General features: G+C 32.5%; 1 protein-coding gene across 1 annotated transcript; it reads right to left on the reverse strand.

Moving 5' to 3' along the window:
• Positions 1-1,859: 1,859 nt before the first annotated feature.
• LOC134693558 (uncharacterized) lies at positions 1,860-19,116 on the reverse strand. The gene is made up of 4 exons (XM_063554399.1): positions 18,935-19,116; positions 18,087-18,161; positions 13,971-14,074; positions 1,860-2,201 (listed from the first exon to the last, which is right to left on the reverse strand). The coding sequence occupies exons 1-4, from the start codon at positions 19,009-19,011 to the stop codon at positions 2,149-2,151; spliced, it is 309 nt and encodes a 102-aa protein (XP_063410469.1). The 5' UTR covers positions 19,012-19,116; the 3' UTR covers positions 1,860-2,148.
• Between the last annotated feature and the right edge of the window lie 1,968 nt (positions 19,117-21,084).

Below are 21,084 nucleotides of genomic sequence, written 5' to 3' on the forward strand. Positions count from 1 at the left end.
AAAAATGGTTCATAAAAAGTTGGACTAAGTAAAAATCGATTGAAGTTAAGGAAGTAGGAAGGGAACTTTTCAAAAGTGATATATCTAGACAAGATTTAATTTATTACTGAATATATATCTTGTTGAAAATTAATCAAAGAAAAATTTGGCCTAAGCTGTAATATGTCGATTTTTTCTTATTTAGTAATGATGTCGTATTGTTGTCTTTTACCACAGATCTAATTGGTTTCACATTTTACATAAAACAAACGTTATTATCAGATTATACCGCGTTAAACATGCATTTATATTCATGTTAAATCTCAGTAAATTAAGGCTATTGACCAATAAAAGAAACCTGCTAGTGGCTTTGAATTAGCTGTCGGATTACTGCGAGTACTCTCAGATTATTCCTAGTGTCTTTTTGTTGTCGGTATGTACAAGAACCTGCCAACGTCCGCTTGTATTTTTAATATCAATTTGATAATTTAAGCTTTTTTCAACTGATTTTTATAGTTCGTTCTTATGTTGTACTGTTATAAACATGTCCAATGTTAGGAGAGGGTTGGTATCCCGCTTACATTTTGAACCCCGCCACATTATTAATGTATTTGTCTGTCCCAAGTAAGGAGCCTGTAATTCAGTGGTTGTCTTTTGATTTTGTGTTACATATTTGTTTTTCGTTCATTTCTTTTTTATATAAATAAGGCCCTTAGTTTTCTCGTTTGAATTGTTTTAAATTGTCATGTCTGGGCCTTTTATAGCTGACTATGCGGTATGGGTTTTGCTCATTGTTGAATGCCGTAGGGTGAACTATATTTGTTAATTTCTGTGTCATTTTGGTCTATTGTGGAGAGTTGTCTCATTGACAATTTACCACATCTTCTTTTTTATATATCGTATAATTGAATCATATGCCCTTCATATTCAGAAGATGTGCATTCCAGATATATGCCAAGTTAAGACCCCAATTTAAGGTGGTACCCAACACTTTCACTTAAATTAATTTGGCTCGTTTAATTTTCATAAAATTTTGACAAAGTATTTACTTTGACCCTAAAACAAGTATATAAACATTTCAAAAATTTTGAACCAACCGTTTTGTCATAAAAATTACACTGGTTATATAGCAGTTTGACAAACAACAATTTTGATCATTGAGAAGCTAAATAATCTCTTTACAACACAACGTAATTAAAACGTTTAGCTGATTTAACAGTGTTATCTCCCTGTAGTGTACCTTAATGGTGCAATGAACATGAAACATAGATTACTCACTTGTTTGTTCATTATGAGCCAGCGTTTATTTTTTACAAAAAGTCATATGCAACCTTACATTGATAAAAATAACTCGTGCTGGGTTACTCAAGTCAATCGCAGAAAGTGTACCTGAATTGGTCCATATTTATAGTGTTTTAACCAAATACTTACTTTTTAACTTGTTGTAAAGAAATAATTGCTAGCATTATGTGCACTTAACGCGCGTCTGGCGTATATACTAAATTTAGTCCTGGTATTTATGATGAGTTTATTTACAACCACTTGATCGATGCAACTGCTGGTGGAGATGTATTTCCCCGAGGGTATCACAAGCCCAGTAGTTACCACTTGTTGGGCTGACATGAATTGTCATTGATGTGGTTATATTTATAAATTTACTGTTTACAAATTTATTATTTTTTTGAAAAGCAAAGGCTTTTCTACCTCAGGCATAGATTACCTTAGCTGTATCTGACAAAACTTTTATGAATTTTGATCATCAATGCTCTTCGATCAACTTCGTACTCTTTTTGGCCTTTATAATTTTTTTGGATTCGAGCGTCACTGATGAGTCTTTTGTAGACGAAAAGCGCGTCTGGCGTATATACTATATTTAGTCCTTGTACATATGATAAGTTTATTTATCATACATCTATCTAGCACTGAATTGTCAAATTTCTATAAAATTTCCATTTAAGCATTTAGTCAACACAAAGATAAATAATTTATAAAATAGCTAGAATTTTCCAAATTAATATCCATTCAAAAATCTATTAAAAAAACATTGAATCTAAGAAAAAATCATGATAAACAATATGTTCTGTTCTGTTTACATAAATTAAGTGGTATCAAACATTTTGTAAGTCTTCTCTTGTCTTGGTTAACCTGCATGAGAACCTCTTGTCTTGGTTAACCTGCATGAGAACTTTCTTCAATGGAGTATGTTGTGCTTCCTGGAATATCTGAAATAACATGAGTTATGTATATATCAGGTACATGTATATGATTGAATCTTTCGAATACCAGTCTCTGCAATAAATGCGATTTGGATCTTTATAGCAAAATAACATGCAAGTCAAAATTTCTATCTATATATACATAATGTAAAGTATACCAAAAATAATTTCTACAATAGGTTCTGACATTGTAGTAGAGTATATATTCATATAAAAACAAGTCTTGATTTAAAATAATATTCAAACCTATGTTTTCGTGGGATAAAACCCGGATTTTTTTTATACGTGTGCATGCAAATTAAATGTTCTGGTGGAAGGGTCTAAATGCAGCACAAACACCGTTTTTCAAAAGACCAATAACGTTAAAAAGTATATTTTAACAACACATCATTTGACAACCGATGTTTGTAAACCATGACGACTGTCAGTGGCGATTGCCAAATAAACTACCAAATGTTAAAAAAAATGGTCTTATTATCAATTTATTACCAAAAAGAAAAAAAGAAACTTGCTGAAAATATGGTACATGAGGTGCAAACATTTGTACACCATATCCGGATTTCGACAGTCTCTTCAGTGATGTAAGAAATCGACTTTGCCTCAATTGAAAATAGACTCTTGAAATTTGAATGAGTCGAAATAGGGTGAACGGATCACAAAAACAAGAAGGCAAATATCAAACAAGCCCAAACGAAAAAATGTTAACAAGTGTATATTGAAAACAACGTTCAAACCTATATGATAGCATTAGTTAAAAACCGCTGTTGTTATACATGTGCATACAAAACATTCTTTTGGTAGAGGGGTCTAATTACACCACAAACATTATTTTCAAAAAAAAACAACGTAAAAGTGAAAAAGTATATTTTAACAAAACGCATTTGACTATATATCATCAAACATTCACTCTTTTCAATTAGTTATGACCCTAATAGGAGATCCATTAATGCTACATGTATATCAAATGAGTATTATATAACAGATGTCAGAGAAAACAACATTTCGTTTGTGACATTATCCGTACTAACTGGTTGGAAATTTGCAACTGATTGGAAAAACAGTTTTTTTAACTCAAATATAGTACTTATTAAAACGTCAAGGTTGCCATTGGCCCATCTGGATGTTCGTCCTGCATTTGTTTTTTAATTTGCAACTAGCAATCAGAAAGAGATGGATGTTTGGAAAACTGTTTTGACCCATGTGATATAAACACAACAATAGTAATGCCAATTTACTAGTTGTGCATCAGCTGTTGACATAATTAAACCCCCTTTAAAGTTCTCTTCCAAATCTTTATATAAAAATTAAGATGAAAGAATTTTCATGACTATTATCTGCTTTTATAGCATCATATAGAGTCTTTGGTATGGAAAGCAGAACATTGCGTAGAAGAGAACATTATTGAGATTAATATGCCCTTCCTATGAATTGTTTCAAACAATATACCATAATCAGAACTGCCGAAAATGAAAAAAATATAATTTCTAAATGTTTAAAAAAAATATATTCTTATCGCACCCTTAAGAATAAGAAGTATGCAAACATCATTAAAGTTTGTAAACCATTTCAATGCATCCTTCTTTCTATTTTAATTGCCTGGGTGCACACATAATTTTTTTCATAATTGAACTAATGTGTCCATGTCAATGAATATTTTTAAACGTATATTATATTTCTTTCAATATAAATTGGTTTGTTAATATTGTTTAGTACTGATACTATTAATCAGTGTATGTAAAGTGCGGATCCTAAAATATCATTTTTACTGTATATGCCATAAATGTCTACTGTAGAATGATAAATAAACAGACGAACTTTTTTTTAATTTTTGAAGAAAATCAAGAAAATTAGTTAAAATGTATATGTTCAGAAATACATAATACTAAAAAAACAAAGTAAGAGATGCGAGCGGGGTTTTATCGCGCCTAAAGCCATCCAGTTGTGAAATATATACCAAAATAGGTGAATATTTAGGACATTTCACGAACAGATCGTGCAGGTGCTTTATAACTAACAGGTTAGATGTTGTTGCAGTAAAAAATATTCATTTTAATACAATTATTAAAGTTGTATAACGTAGAATATGTTTTGTCATTCAGTTTCTTCATATTTAACTAAATTCCACTATGATGATTTCGTAATGCTAGTCATGTTTACTGTCGAATAATGATACTTTTCTTTCATTTTCACTGTGGAGCGAATCATTATTATTGTATATGCGGTGCATTTTCACTGTATAATTTTATTTTATTTTATCTATTACAGCTCATTTCTTTAAGCATGTAGAGCAAGACTTTAGTTGATTTGCTTGCTTTTTTTTTATTTGATAATCATTATGATAACACCCAATTTAATTCAAATATTAAAAATACAGGTTAAACTATGCCTATTCATATTGTTTAAAAATGTCAATCTTATTTACAAAGTTTGTATAAACAATTATACAAACAAAGCAAGCCAACCAAAGTTTTGCTTTACATGCATTAGGAAATTAGCTGTAAAGCCTTAATTTAGCCGACTTGCCAAAAAAAATAGATAAAGTAAGAGAAAGATTTGATAAAAATTAACTTACGGAGGAAAGTTTGGTTTTAAAACACTCTAATAAATTCAATAGAAATAACATTAATTTCAAATGTATTCCATTTAGTTTCTTATAAAGCGTATAGGGATCTTTATCCTTATTTTCTTATCCATTTCCATGACACTTCACTACTAATTACGTACATCTTGATATAGATTGCACCTTTGTTTTCCCGTTTAAAAGGTTTTACACTGGAGCCCTTTATAACTTGCTGTTCGGTGTGAGCCAAGATTTCATGTTGAAGAACGTATTTTGACGTATAATGGTCTACTTTTATAAATTGTGACTCGGATGGAGAGTTGTCTCATTGTCACATACGACATCTATATATGGCTCAAAAACGAAAGGAGACGAGATAAAAAGGGATAAAAAAATCTACGCTACTTTTTTAATATATTTATAATGGGCTTAATATGAGTCAAAATATAGTAAAATAGTGGGTCGCATTTGGGTATAAGCGTCACGCCGGATTGCCGATTTTTTGCAAGCGTGACAGGTGAAAGTCAAATGATTGTGTAGTGAAAAACGGGAAATGAAGTCTAGCGGGACTCGGATAAAAATTAGAACTGCATAGTATAAGCGGGATATGGGAATCTGACAAAACAATAAGCTGAATACGGGAATCTGACAAAACAGTAAGTGGGATCCGGGATCAGAACCCCCCAATGAGACCCAAGAATAAGATATTTTTGTATATTCATCCTATTGTTGCAGTCATGCCTTCAAGAACAAATGTATCCGATGCATGCATTTTTTTATATATTTTTGGTCCCTTTTTCAATTTTGTGGGGTCCAAATTTATAGACAAAAGTCCTTTAATATAGATATTTGGAATTCGTTGACATGCTGAATCTAACCGTGTATCTAGTTTGGGGATTGTTTTGCCTAGTTGCTGAAATAGCCCACATAGAGTTCCAAAGGGTGTAAAATCACGAAAATGAATTGTAGCATGCATTTCGCGTACAATAACCCAAATGTGCATGGTTTTACCTCTGCGGTAGTATCCATTCGCGGATCTAGAATTTTTCATAAGTAGGGGCCCACTGACTGCCTAAGAGGGCCCGCTGCTGTCACCTTCCAGTGATTCCCTATATAAGTTAAAATCAAGGAGAAACGTAATCTGAAGAATACAATATGACATTTTGAGAATCGCTTTTGTTACAAGTTTGAAAAGCTATATATTTGATGAAGAATGAATGAGGAGTTTGTATTTCAATTTGAAAATACATGTTTCATAAATCCTAAAGTCATCAACTAAGTTTTTTTTCATTTGTTGCAAGTGCATTCATCACATAATTCTACAATAAAAATTCCTCGCATCTTTGAAAATTCTACATTAATAATGACTGCACTAACAGTGATAATTCATCGCATCTATAGTTAAAATGGATCGCTTTCAATAATCGATATGCTATATTATGATGCTTTTATAACACTTATTTGAACTTTAATGCTATGTTTGTTTATTATAAAGACATATCACAATGAAAATATGTTAAAACTTAAATTAAAATCCTTTAACTTGATATTTTCAAAACGTAAACAAATACAGTTTTCCCATGATCCTTTATTCTACAATAGACATACCCGCATATAACAGTAAAAATGAACTAGCTGGATTCGCACTTTATATACACTGATTAATTGGAATGTTAATATTGTTCAGTAGTGATATCATTAATTGGTATGTTATTATTCACCCCGTATAACCCCGATACAAATGAATCCGGACGTTGACGCGTTCGAAGCGATAATCAGGACAACATTTGGGATGACAATAACTTTGAATGCCTCTCTAGAACTTATTTGAGTATGTATAAATATGTCAATGAGCATGTTAGTATTTTTATTCAATTATACAGTTGTTGTAAGTTTTAGATATTGTATAAAACGTTTGATTAAACTGCTAGATGCAAAACGCACAGACATGGTGCAATTTCATACGGTTTACGATGTAAACAATGCTGAATATCTTTTCGTGCATACACCTTTGAGTATTAATACCTTAGGCAATACTAAATAACTATACATTGAATTACTACGTGCCTTCAAATGTGCCCTAGAACTTAGAATAAACGCAATATCATACAAAATAAATTTTCTCTGACTGTATTGTTCGTTCCACCAAATATGTCGCGTTCGTTGTGCGTTTTGAAATAATCACTGTACAGTTCGTTGACAAAAACCGTGGCAAACACTTTCTTGTCAAGGTTTTCGAGATGGTGTCGGCGACCCTTTTTCTGTATTTTATTGTAAATGTTTATCTGTTAACTTAGTCAAAGTAGTTGAACTTAAAATATCTGTCATACAAAGCCAAAATTAAAATATGTAACCCGCGTACATCTGCTTAGAATGTTTCCTTTGAAAATTGAGACTTTCAATGTTTTTCCAGATGAAATGAACAGTTAATAAATATATTCCAGAGGAAAAAAAGTTTCAAAAAGTATAGTACAGTCATTAAAACTTTAATAACTTCCTTTTCACAATTTGAGGCTCTTCCAAATGCCGATGTTGGTCAAAATTCGCCTAGACGAAAGCAGACATACATAAAGGAGCTCGTTGAACTTAATTTGCCGAATGCCATAGATGGCATTCCAACTGCTTTAATTTTTTTATTACTTTTTTTTACATGTGGAGCTTTGTAGATGTGGTGTGATGGCCAGTGAGACAACTGTCCATCAAAGTTTAAATGAAGCTGGCGTATAAACTGTTATAGTCCAATGTACAACATTTAACAATGAGAAAAACCTATACCATACAGTCGCCTAAAAAAGGCCCCGATATGAAAAAAAAACTGAAAAAAAAACGATAAAACTAACGGTTAATAATTTATAACTTATGAATTATGTAAAGAAGAAAAAAAAATGACAAATCTATATAACCAATGTACTACAGGATTCTGACGTCGGACCGACAAAACAAAGTGCGGCAGGTTTAGACATGTGAGCCCCAACCCTCTCCTTAACCTAGAACACTGGTGTAACAGCACAACATGATAAAAAAAGTTCAGTTGCAATTGACTAAACTCAAAATGTCGGTACAAGGCACAAAAACCATATACATAAAATATCGACAAAGGAGTAATTGTAGTAACTGATAGTTATTTCAAAGCGAATTACAACTAAGAAGTAAATTGTGTATCCAAAGTGTTTTAATCAGTATATCCTACGCTTTTAGGTAAAGACGTAATAAAACGCACGAACTTGTGCAATGCCAAATATGAACAGTATCGAGAGGATGTACGGTATTATGAGTTCTCATAAGTGTGCATAAATTGTAATAATGTTAAGTGATGTTTTGATTTAACAGGTAGAGCAAAACTTTCTATATTGTGGCCAATTGTTTTTTTTTTTATTTATGAAAGAATTTGGTGAAGGGTGACTGGGAGATATACTATAAGTTATGATCACTTTGGTCTTTTTCCGATCGGCAGTAAAAACTGACTGAAGTTGGCCACCCATTTAGTTGTGTGGGATGTAACAGTACACAGTCACGTCCTGTCCGAATGGAAATATAAAATCCAATGTCTCGTGTAAAGAGAGTACCACGCTAACTACACAGTACGAACCCCTGCAAAAACTTCAAGAGAGATCTATAAATAGCCTGTTGAAAGGCACTATTTGTGTCCTTATAAAATATACATCATTTTATCCAGTGGCAATCCAAACGTCCCTGACGTAATTCCGGAGGGTCTCCTCACAGGACTTACATGTATGTGTTGCTACTTTGTGCCTATCCTTAACATGCATGGCATATCTGCAAGTGATCGTTAAGCAGTCAACAATCAGCCATTAGTACGCGTGTCATAAACAAATAAAAGGTTCCATATATTGTTTGTACTGTAGTACCAACAGTAAAGAAGAAACACAGCAAATGTCTAAGGTTAGGTTGGTGATTGATGCTTTGCTAACCTATAATTTACCAATGACGCCAAGGGTAACTGGGGAATATAAATATGGTCCCTGTGGTCTTCTGTGAAATAAATCAAAATTTGAATGAAATGCATATGGGTGAATATAGACTTTAAAGGTGTTTATAATAACCAGAATGACCTGACCAATTATTTAGATTTTTGCACCACAGTAGAAAGACTGTAATGTTCGAGGAATTTAAGCATAATCTTTATACCTTAAAAATTAAACAAACACAAAAACATAATTGAAGAAAGCAAATCAGTTAATATTGAGTGTTGTCTCTTCATCTTTATATCTTCACATTAAAGTAACTGTATTACTATTGATGGCTATCAGTTACATGTTCCTTGCATACACCTATTCTTGAGCCTTAATGTAACTCTATGGTAATATATGACCCCCTTGGACCCGCCTCTGAGATTCAGGCCAAAAGGCTTAACCTATAATCCATTGATTATTTTTGATTGCTTTCTATATCAAATAGAAGATGCGGTATTGAAACAGCTCTTCGCAAGAGACCAAACGAAACAAAAATGAACAACTATAATTCACCGTACGGCCTTTAACAATGAACAAAACCCACACCGCTATTAAGCACACCGAAATAACAAATGTAGTCAGTGCATACGAAAAAACTAACGGCTCAATTTTTGCACAAAAGTGTGAACAAAAAAATATATACAACCACTGAATCACATGCTCCTGGCTTTGGACAGGCACATACATAATATGGCGGGATTAAACATGTTAGCGGGCACCCAACCCACCACCTAACCGTACATTGACTGTTGTATGGTAAACACTTTCAAATATGCTATGAAATTAGAAATCGAACGTGTGTATCTACGGGGCGCCGAATGGGACTCTTGTGGTTTTGTACAAAATTCAATTCTGTCATAACAAAATCATTTTTGTCTTACAAAACTATGTGCTACAGACTTGTTTTGTGAGAACTTCAATTTTGTGATGACAAAATTCATTTGTGTAGACAAAATTCATTTTTGTAATGACAAAATTCATTTTTGTCATGACAAAATTCATTTTTGTAGACAAAATTCATATTTGTCATGACAAAAGTCAATTTTGTCTTAAAAGAATGCAAATATAAACATATTTGCATACAAAATTGACTTTTGTTACCTGATATAGAAATTAAATCACAAAAGTCAATTGTGTACGGTAAGATTCAATTTTGTGAGACAAAATTGACTTTTGTGAGACAAAATTGACTTTTGTGAGACAAACTTGACTTTTGTGAGACAAAATTCAATTTTGTCATTTTTGTTGAGACAAAATTCAATTTTGTCATTTTTGTTGAGACAAAATTCAATTTTGTCATTTTTGTTGAGACAAAATTCAATTTTGTCATGTCATTTTTGTTGAGACAAAAGTCAATTTTGTTAATTTTGTTGAGACAAAAGTCAATTTTGTTAATTTTGTTGAGACAAAAGTCAATTTTGTCAATTTTGTTGAGACAAAAGTCAATTTTGTCAATTTTGTTGAGACAAAAGTCAATTTTGTGACGACAAAATTCATTTTTGTGATGACAAAATTCAATTTTGTAACAACAAAATTGACTTTTATGAGACAAAATTGACTTTCGTGAGACAAAATTGACTTTCGTGAGACAAAAATCAATTTTGTTCAGACAAAATTCAATTTTGTTAATTTTGTTGAAACAAAATTGACAATTTTGTTAATTTTGTTGAGACAAAATTCAATTTTGTTAATTTTGTTGAGACAAAATTCAATTTTGTCAATTTTGTTGAGACAAAATTCAATTTTGTCAATTTTGTTGAGACAAAAGTCAATTTTGTCAATTTTGTCTCACAAAAGTCAATTTTGTGTAACAAAAGTCAATTTTGTGTAACAAAAGAAATTTTTGTGTAACAAAAGTCAATTTTGTGTAACAAAAGAAATTTTTGTGTAACAAAAGTCAATTTTGTGTAACAAAAGTCGATTTTGTATGCAAATTAGTTCACAGAAACCAAACTAAACTAATTTAAATACAAAATTGACTTTTGTCGCTCAATTTTCAAATTAGGTAACAAAAGTCAAGTCTGTGTAACAAAAATGAATTTTGTCATGACAAAAGTGACTTTTGTCCGCTGATAGATAACTTTGTATGACAAAATTTCAAATTTGTAGTATGATACAAATTTTGTTAAACTGAACTCATTTTTGTTGAACAAAAGTCACTTTTGTCCGTACAAAATTGAATTTTGAGTACAAAACCACAAGAGTCCCATTCGGCGCCCCGTAGTATCTGTGTGCTTTGTCATAGTTGCATCTGTTGAGTTATTGTATTTTCCTACCAATTCACACTTTTGTATACATGAGGATTTTTTTAAATGTAAAAATTTACTCCAAGTGTTTTTCGACAATACAATTTACATTATGGGTTGCTGTCTGCATATTATGGTGGTAAATTATTATTTTCAAACATGCATATTGGTTATAATCATATCAAAACATAATCTAATACATGCAAAATTCATTGACAAACGCAATATTTTGTCAACGAAGCGTACAGTATAAAAAGGTGTAATGACAACGAAGCGTACACAACATGAAAATAGAGACATTTTAAAACGTGTATTTGTTTGTTTCTAGATACAACATAAACAAACGATCTTTATAAGTTTGTTAATTTATACTATGAAGTTTTCAAAAATGTATGTTTTAAAAACTATGAGGTACGAGAAACATTAAGTTTTGAATGTTTAAAAATACCAAGCACGTTTTATCATTGATATCGTCGTGCGTTTTTTTATGTTTGTATAAAAAAATGTCACATTTTTTAAAAACCTTTTAGTAACTCATGAGTATTATTGCAAAGAATATATTGGCGCCAAATATACGAAGAAAAGATATTGGATTGTCTTTAAAAGTATGATTTCCATACTGTCTGACCCCAGTGCTATACGGTGTGCTCGACTCGAACGCGTCAACGTCCGGTTTCATCTGTATCGGGGTTATACAGGGTGTTATTGTTTAGTAGTGATACCAATAATTGGTATGTTAATATTGTTTAGTAGCGATACCATTAATTGGTAAGTTAATATTGTTTAGTAGTGGTACCATGAATTGGTTTGTTAATATTTTTCAGTAGTGGTAAAGGTGTAATATCACCATTGTACATGTGTTTCAAAAGTAGTCTTTGTAAAATTGGAACTTATAGTTGTTTCAAATATAAAAGTATATTGCACGAGTGTCTTATTACTACATAAAAAATCACTGTATAAAAGACAATAACCACGACAAGAGCTTTTTGTTTTCCGTTATTGCAAGCATTTCTCTGTTGTATTGTCAGGTTGTTGTCTCTATGACACATTCCCATTTCCATTCTCAATTTTATAACTGATAAGTTGGTGAGGCATTTAGTAAAATGTAAGACGACATCTACTATGATAAGGTATCATAAACTCATTATAGATACCAGGATTGGAATTTGGTATTTGCGCCAGACTCGTATTTCGTGTACAAAAGACTCACCAGTGACACCCGATTAAAAAAAGTTCAAGAGGCCAATTTAAGTACGAAGTTGAAGAGCATATAGGACCAAAACTTCATAAAAAGTTGTCCAAACACAGCTAAGGTAATATAATCCTCATGTAGAAAAGTCTTAGTAATTTAAGGATTCAAAGTTTTGTAAACAGTTAATTGATTAATATGACCACATCAACGATAACTCATGTCAACATAGATATGCTGACTACTGGACTGGTGATACGAACGGGGGGAGGGGGGATCCAAAAGCAGTGGCATCGACCCAGTTAGTGTAAATAAACACAACATAGATATCAGGATTTAGAATTGGCGCAAAATTTAAGTTTACGCCACGTTCCAGAGAGTTACATATTATGGTTTCCTTTTAATTAAATAATTTTCTGTTTCTCCATCAAAAAATATTTCATTTACTTATAACTAGATACTTCTTCAAGATAACTCAACAGTTTTCTTTCATTGACCAATATTGGACAAAAGAAGGAAAAATTTGAAAAAAACGCTCCACAATCCATATTGTATGACGTGCTATTCCTTCTTATTTTCACGATAAAGCCCCTTTTCAAGGTTATTTTCCCTCAAGTATGTTTGAGAGACTAAAATCACTCAGAATATTTGCAATATGTCTGTGAAGTAGCAAGAAATAAAAAGAGAATATGAGTGTATACAAGGTCACATTCTGTGAATCCTGAACATTCAGTTTACTTTTATGGTAAGTAGGAACTGGTCGAAATATATGGGCTGTCTGAAACTAATTATGTTGGGAAAACATATTTAAAACAAATATGATGATTGTGTGTTTCAATCGCCGTATACCTGTAAAAGACATGTCTGTACATCCAGTTTTCTTTTGTTGCCTACTTCTTATCTTTAAAACTCAAATGATGTGTAATTACATGTATGATGATAAGATGAAAACTGAAACCTTTTCTGGCTAAAGGTAGAACTTTTCATTCTACGAGCCTTTATGATGCATATTTGTAAGTTATTTTTTATTTTATTATGGGGGGGGGATGTTTTTATGTCAAAAACGCGTGTTGAAAGCTACGTACTTAACATGAAGAGTTATATTAATAAATTGTTACATTCTGTGATTTATTAAAACATTGTATGCATCTAATTGGTTTATATTGTTATAGAAGACTCACACTTACACGGTTGCTGCTGAGTGCTCACAAGAAAACTATAAAAGGGTTACAAATTGTGAAGCTGAAATAATCCCTTCGTAAATTTTACGTACGCCATCACCAGTTGGTTGACCTTTATGGAATATCCATTTCACAGTTGATAGCGGATATGTTCCTTATATCGTATACGTACATGTAACTACAATCCTGTTCCCCTTTCACGAAAGGGACATACTGACATGATTTCTAACCCAGTATGTACTAACAGAAGTAACACGACGAGTGCCACGTATTTTGCAGAATATGCTTGCTTTCTGGTAGCACCTGATATCACCCAATGTTTTGTTGGGGTTCGTGTCTTCGCGTCGTATTAAACTTTATATGTTGTGTGTTGTGTGCTAGTGTTTGTCTGTTTGTCTTTATTCTTTTCAAGCCACGGCATTGTCAGTGTTATTTCGATTATGAGATTTAATGTCCGTCTGGTATCTTTTCCATAACATAAACAAAACCACAATAGCCTAAGATGTACGTACAATATGTATTAAAAATGTCATAAAAATTTAAAAACCAATAGGCAACTGATAAATAAGTGGGACGCGTACGATCTGGCAATTTAATAAAAAATCTTAGAGTACAAAGAACTCACCTATAATTATATTGCAGTTATGATCGCCGTTATGCCTCCATCCACTGCTACATAACGTTTGATATCCATATACTGGATAATGTTGAGTTCCGTAGCTCCAGCAACTAAATACAAATAATTATTAATAAAAGTTATATTAAAATTTAGCGGAAGATAGTTTATAGCATAAGTGATAGCGCTGTTTCTAGCGTATATTTAGTATATTATTAATATTATTTTAAAAAAAAGTTTCTTATTTTCTAACACCTCAATAATACCGTTGTCAGATTGCTATTATACGAGCACACCATTTAATCGTTCACAATTTGAATGACATAAAAAAATATTGCATGTGTGTCAAATCTTTTTTAGTTGAATTTAAAAACTATACCAAACTAGTGTTCCGACGCTCACAGATTAAGATTTGCGTATTATATCCCTCAGATAATATAGCTGAATATGTATTTTAAAAGATAGTTACGCTTGCTTTAAGAATTGTATGTGTTTTAGCTTTTCTGATGAAAAATTAAGAAAAGCGGTTTTCTTTCAACCCATTAATATGTTTTATCGTAATTCCCTCAGACTCTTATTCGATTAATAGGTTTCTCAGTCCAGTGCTCGTTGTATGCATTAGGTAATATAAGATTGATTTAAAAAATATATAAGCTGGGGTCATTTATTCACGATTTTTACTGCCGTCCTTTTTTAGGAGCATTTCCGATAAATATTTGTTAAAAGAATGATCAAGATATTGTAAATTGTGGCTGAAAATTCAAACTTTTATTACAATTTGTAAAAACATTTATTTAATCACAACAAAAATGAGATATTGTTCAGGAAGCGTCCAAGTACAGACGTTTCTATCCGAACTGTTCTGAATCTGGTTCTAATCCGATTTGCATATTTCCCATGATTTTAAAGGACCGCATTTATCCCGACTGTGTGCCGATTCTGCTGAATGTGATCCGACAGACATCAGACAGGGACCAGACAGTGTCCAGACCGTGAACCAACGCCGACGGCAGACATCCGTTAGAAAACTGACACCATATTTGGGATGGTCAGGTACTGTCGGAACGCAATCCTATTACAGTCTCCTGTAACACATTTGTCTGCACTCAGCCGTATCGTGGTCTGTAATTGTCGGGATTCAGACGAGGGTATTATTGCCGACTTTCGTATTAATAACGGGACTGTTCTGGAACGCTTTCGTCAAACACGGTTAGCCTTCGGGATACAATCTGAACAAATCCGGCTGAAAACACAGAACATTGTCACGATGTTGATCCGATACCGCAGAATCTGTCACGACATAATCACAATTATGATCCGACTAGACAAAATCGGATGATATTTCCTGAATGTTACGAAACGCAGCTTACTGTCGGGGATGTTTTGTTAACCTCTCAGATCTGCAGGAATCTGTTCCGAACGTAAACTACAGCGTTCAGGCAATACTACATTTACTAGGACATTCCGGATCATTGAGGATAGTAATCCGACTTTTTTTATTTTTCGCTTTTTAGTGCTGTCTGATCTCAAACGGGAGCAGTAATCAGCACTATGCGAACCCAGCATTACCGTCTGAGTAATGTAGGAAACACATAAAGGAGTTATTACAAGCTAATATTTCTTTCAATTTAAAATGAAAGAATAACGTCACGTCGTTGGTTACATTTCTATTTAAACGGGACTTTCGGCAAAAACAACAGGTTGAAGTCATTTGTTTAGTACACCCCACAATGCTTTTGATTATTTATCGGCCAATGTTCAATTAACTAAATCAAAATAAAGCCATTACAATTGGGTATTATTTACAAAAAATAAAAAAACATTACATCAGCAAGGAATAGATATTTGCCTCGCATCCTCTGCCTCTGTTAGTTGTTTACAATATGTACGTCGGTGGGATATATTACTAAAGCACGCGTCACATTGTCCCGAAAGAGGCACCAGATGACCATACGAATATGGAATTTTAAAATCATTAGCCGAAGCAATAATAAGCCAACAGAAGTTCACACTTTGACACCGAACCACATAAGAAGGCAACACAAACATGTGAATTTGTATTACGATGTTTACTCGCAAGACGAACGAATGCAACACAATGACTATATATACGATCGTGATGTCGTAGTATTAGTACGATGCGTTCAACCTCGACCACGAAGGCGTCAAGAGACCGTGATATGGTATTAACACCTTACCGACTTTTGGCATTTATTGTAATCGTCTAACATGTTGATCCGTAACCCGTATTCAGTGATTCAAGTTGTGTTAATTTGTTTATCTAAGATATTTTGATAACAACTTCAGAAACTAAATTTTTTATTCCATGCGCATTTTGCATCATCTATAGATGTGTATACAATTTTTTCAACATCGCAATGTTAGTGTATATATATATGTATTAATATTACTGTTACTGCATTGTGGGATTTATTAATGAATTATCCTGTCTTGCAATTGCACGACCAAGCCTTTGAGGTAAAAAAAAAGTGACCCAGGCCTAGGTATATTATGATGTGTCTCCCATCCTGGGTAACTGTGTTCCTTATCCTGTTATAGTTAACATCCAGAATTACTTTGTTATTTCCTCATTTACCTCGAATAACATTCTGGTATTGGTCTGCCAAGTCCATCAGATTTATTTCGCGGGCTGAATATTTCAGTTTGATGTGATTGTGTAGGATCACACAAGGGTTCATCAGGCGATTGAAATTCCAAAAAAGCTTTCTTTTTCTCTGCGTAATATTGGAGAGGAGTGCCATCACCAAGTAGAGAATTATTTATAGAGAGGTTGAAACTGTTGTTCGAAATTTCGAAACCTCCCTTCCGTTCTTTGTAATTACTGGCATCGTTACTTAAACCATCAGATCTTATATCAATTAAATCTTTTTCAATGGCATTGAGAACAGTGGAGAAGAAACCTTTGTAGTTATCATACACAGAGCCAGTATTGAAAAGACAGGTGACCAAACCATGCCTATACCACAGCATGATGGAAATGTACAGCTCGATAGTACCTATCATCATACGAAGTAAAGATGAAGATAACACTATATGACAAATCTGCCTTGTAAACTAGTTCATTATTCTTCTTATTCACTATTCACATTAGTTTCTGTTTTTGATTTTAAGTGACAAATCCTAATGCAAAATCCGATGTACTAGTAATCACTGTTCACTGTCAGTTTACAAAGTGGTGAACAATATATAACAGTCTGATATTTCTTTATTTATTCAATAAAACGTGGTAAAAAATAGAAATGCAAAAAAAAAAAAAACCCGCATAACGTGAGGTTATTTCTTTTGCATCAAACAATTCAATTCAGTTCTAGAGAGTGTAAACTTTTAAAAATACTATTCTATCTGAACAGTCCAATAACCAAGATAACATTTTACGTCTAATTAAAAGGGTTATTTTGGTTTTTGGTGTTGTTTTATTGTGTCCAAATATTTTGCCTTTTCACATTTAACCACCAATTGTGACTCGAAAATAGATGGCACTTATCTTTGCATTACTAGCCTGTTATATTTCACTTTGTGTCTAGTAACTTACAAAATAGTTTTCTCAACCTGAGTAAACGTTTTTAACAATGAAAAATAAACAAAATTGGTAAATTCTCATCTTGACCTGAAAGCAATTAACAAACATGGAAAATAAAAGCTGTTGTAATTCATGGCAATCCGGAGGACATTTTGAGAAAGTCTTAATTAGGTATCTTTTTCATATTGGATGCAAAACACAACTGATTCTTTCTATGCTTACACAATAAGTATGTATAACAGCAGACCACAACGGTAAAGATTTACGAAGATTATAATTCAAGTCTAATTGTCAACCGAAAATTTTTAGTCTGTGATTAATACTTCAAATAACTGGTTTGGGGTATACGTTTTCAATCAAACTTGGAAAGACCTATTAATTGCATATTTGGGTCATTCATGAGGTATTTCGGTTGCTAAGGAATATTACGCAACTGTTGTCTTTTCATTGTTTCGTTTAAAAGCATTTTTAAAACTGGTTTTCAGGCGAAATAAAAATATGGTTACTTATACAATAATTTCTTCCTGACAACGGCACATCTCATAATATAATTATGATTATCTAAATATTGTTGTATGTCTTACACTCCTGGCCAGGTTCGCTTAATGCACGGATGTCTTGTTCCCCAGTAACTGACATACTTCCTGGTGTAGAAATTTCTGCAATATATACATTGTATAATATAGGCGTCATTAGAAGTAAGATGCTACTAATAAAACGGTTGACTCATTGAGGTATATAAACATAAAGTTAAATAATACATAAGGAATATCGAGAGAAAAAGAATCTAACAAAGCATAAAAAACATCAAATCCCAACATCGGTCACAACTGAGTAACAAACAGTAATGAGCTAACATGCACATACATGGATTATTAACAACCTCTGACTAGCCTGTCACTTGTCTTACTTTATACCTATTAAGGTGTGCATCACTGATGAGTATTATGTAAACGAAACTCGAGTATGTTGTACAACTGTTTTAGACCTGCATATGGTCAGTTTATTGAAAAATCATTTCAATTTTTTTTTTTATACTAGTCTATTACAAATCATGCACCAAGTAAAATGCCTGTCTCAAATGTATATCATACCCTACATTTTATGTTATTTAAGATTTTTAAGTACAACATAAATATTTTAAATTTAATGGTATAAAATAAACCATAGCTGAAAGTACGTTTTGTTTTTATATTTTTATTTTTGTCTTTCGCTATTGTTCTTATATCCAGCGCAAATGTTTTCCAGTGCTTGCAAATGTATTTCAACGCATATATGCTTCGATATATTAAGTTATTATTAGTTTTATAATTAAAACAATTTTAAATGTACTTTTATTACTCTCGACAACAAATGTGCGAATAGCTTTTCACATTTCATAAACAAGTATAGAAAACAACATGGCCAATACATTATCTAAATGTTATCTTACCCTCTCCATTCAGAGTATGCTGGATCAAAGAACGATATAGCAAGACACATAAAAACAAAACTGAATTTCCAGTACATTTCGATCTGAATACTTCAATGATTTAGAATGAATCTGATATCTTACAGGGAGCTTCTTTTATCTAACGCGTTTTGTTTAAATCCTGACCTAAAACAATGAGATAACCAAGTTCATCTAGACATTGCAAAAGAGTGTAGAAAATCTATGAATCATTAGGGCACACATATCGGTACAAATAGATTTGACACTTTTAAAATAGTTTTTTAAGACTTTATCAAATACATTGTACATAGATAGTTTATACAATATATTTAAATGTAAAAATTGTAAAATGGTATTGATTAAAGAAATGTTGTATTGTTAAAGAAATTTGGATACTTAAAGAGGTCTTTCTCTGGTAATAAAACAAAATGGCAACACTTGTCAACCCCTGTGGTGTCCATACTGGCATGCAATAAAGATCAACATTTAAGTAGGCAGTGGCCTCGATCACTTATGGTTTCTGCTCTTACCCTAGCAAACATAAACAATTGTTTCACCCGGTAATTGATTAAACCTCTAATCTACGTCATTAAAACAAGCCTGTCAACTCGAGACCATATATGATCTATACATTGAATACAATATAAATGTGTCTATCATCCATAAATATCTCCCGACTATTAATCATGTTTGTTAAATATAACCAAAAAGGATATCTTGCAAAATAATTTGAAGGTAAATTGATTAACAGTTTTATAAATGATAGTTTATACGAACAGGGTGCAGAATGTCCCTTTAAACATATTTGCAGATGAAACTGAAACTCTCTAGATAAATCTATGAAGTTGACACAATATGTAGTATGAGCATGGTTCTTTACTTAATGAATACTGTGGATTCATTTTTTTTCGTAGGTACTAATTTTCGTGGATTATGGAAAACTTGCAAGTTCGTGGATATTTAATTTCGTGGTTCTGCTGAAGTCTACATACAAGCCTATAGAAAATTTGTTATTCTTTGAACATTTAATTTCGTGTTTCACCAGTACCCACGAAAGCTACGAAAATTGGTATCCCACGAAAAATAATGAATCCGCAGTACTATTAATATTTTCCGAAACACGAGTAAAAAAAAGGAAAAGTTACTTGGCAAGTAAAACTGTCCTGGACGTTAAATCAAATTTATTATATTGCAAATTCACGAATTGACGTACACGTACATCCTATAACAACAATTATAGTTATTACAAACAATGTGTTATCAAAGACTATCGATCCGTGCCGCCGACGATATGTAACTTCGTGGAATTCGGTCCAACATACAATTAAAGGCAACAGTAGTATTCCGCTGTTCAAAACTGGTAAATCTATGGACAAAAAAATATTGTTTCCAAATGATATTAAACATCGTAAACATCAAGAGTGATCATTCACAGCTAAACATTTATTTTAGATGAAAGACATTCTCTAATGAGACTACAACCCAATGGCATTGAAGTTTTTTTAAGCCAGGAATAGATAACCTTTGGCGTATTTGGCACAACTTTTTGGAATTTCGAGTTCTCAATGCTCTTTAATTTTGTACTTGTTTGGCTTAATAACTCTTTTGATCTGAGCGTCACTGATGAGTGGCATGTAGACGAAACGCAATTATAATTCTTGTGCATTTGATAACTATTAACATAACTGGGTCAATGCCACTGCTGGTGGATGTTTCGTCCCCCAAGTTATCACCATCCCAGTAGTCAGCACTTGTGAGTTCACATGGATATCAATTATATGGTCATTTCAATAAAGGACAAGGTATGATAAGAGGCGTTTTTGGCCCCCTTCCGAAATAAGTTTATATATACATCATTGATAGCCTTAGTATAGAAACTCTTCAAAACTGTGATTTTTTTATGTTCCGGTGAAAGGAAGGTTGCCTAGCAACGGATTTAATGAATAGCCAAATTATCACATTATGCATTGCTTTCTCATTACACATTAGCATAATTCAAAATAGTATTGTTTGTTTAACAATAACTTGAGTTTGCAAAGGAAAAGTCACTTCAATTTCAGTTTAATAACTACTTAGCAACAACCTAGCAACAAAAATTTTGCCTAGCAACGGTTCAAAAATCTGAAATTTCGGCCAGTTGAGGTATAAAT

This window comes from Mytilus trossulus, chromosome 12 (genome assembly GCF_036588685.1).
Source record: "Mytilus trossulus isolate FHL-02 chromosome 12, PNRI_Mtr1.1.1.hap1, whole genome shotgun sequence".
Lineage (NCBI taxonomy): Eukaryota > Metazoa > Mollusca > Bivalvia > Mytilida > Mytilidae > Mytilus > Mytilus trossulus.

Bases quoted from the DNA above. Each gene is read 5' to 3' on its own strand.
- LOC134693558 (XM_063554399.1), bottom strand. From the start codon at position 19,011: ATGTACTGGAAATTCAGTTTTGTTTTTATGTGTCTTGCTATATCGTTC. The intron at 14,075-18,086 runs GTAAGACATACA...ATTTGTATTTAG, and splicing joins AAGCGAACCTGGCCAGGAGT to TTGCTGGAGCTACGGAACTC. The intron at 2,202-13,970 runs GTGAGTTCTTTG...ATGTTATTTCAG, and splicing joins TAACTGCAATATAATTATAG to ATATTCCAGGAAGCACAACA.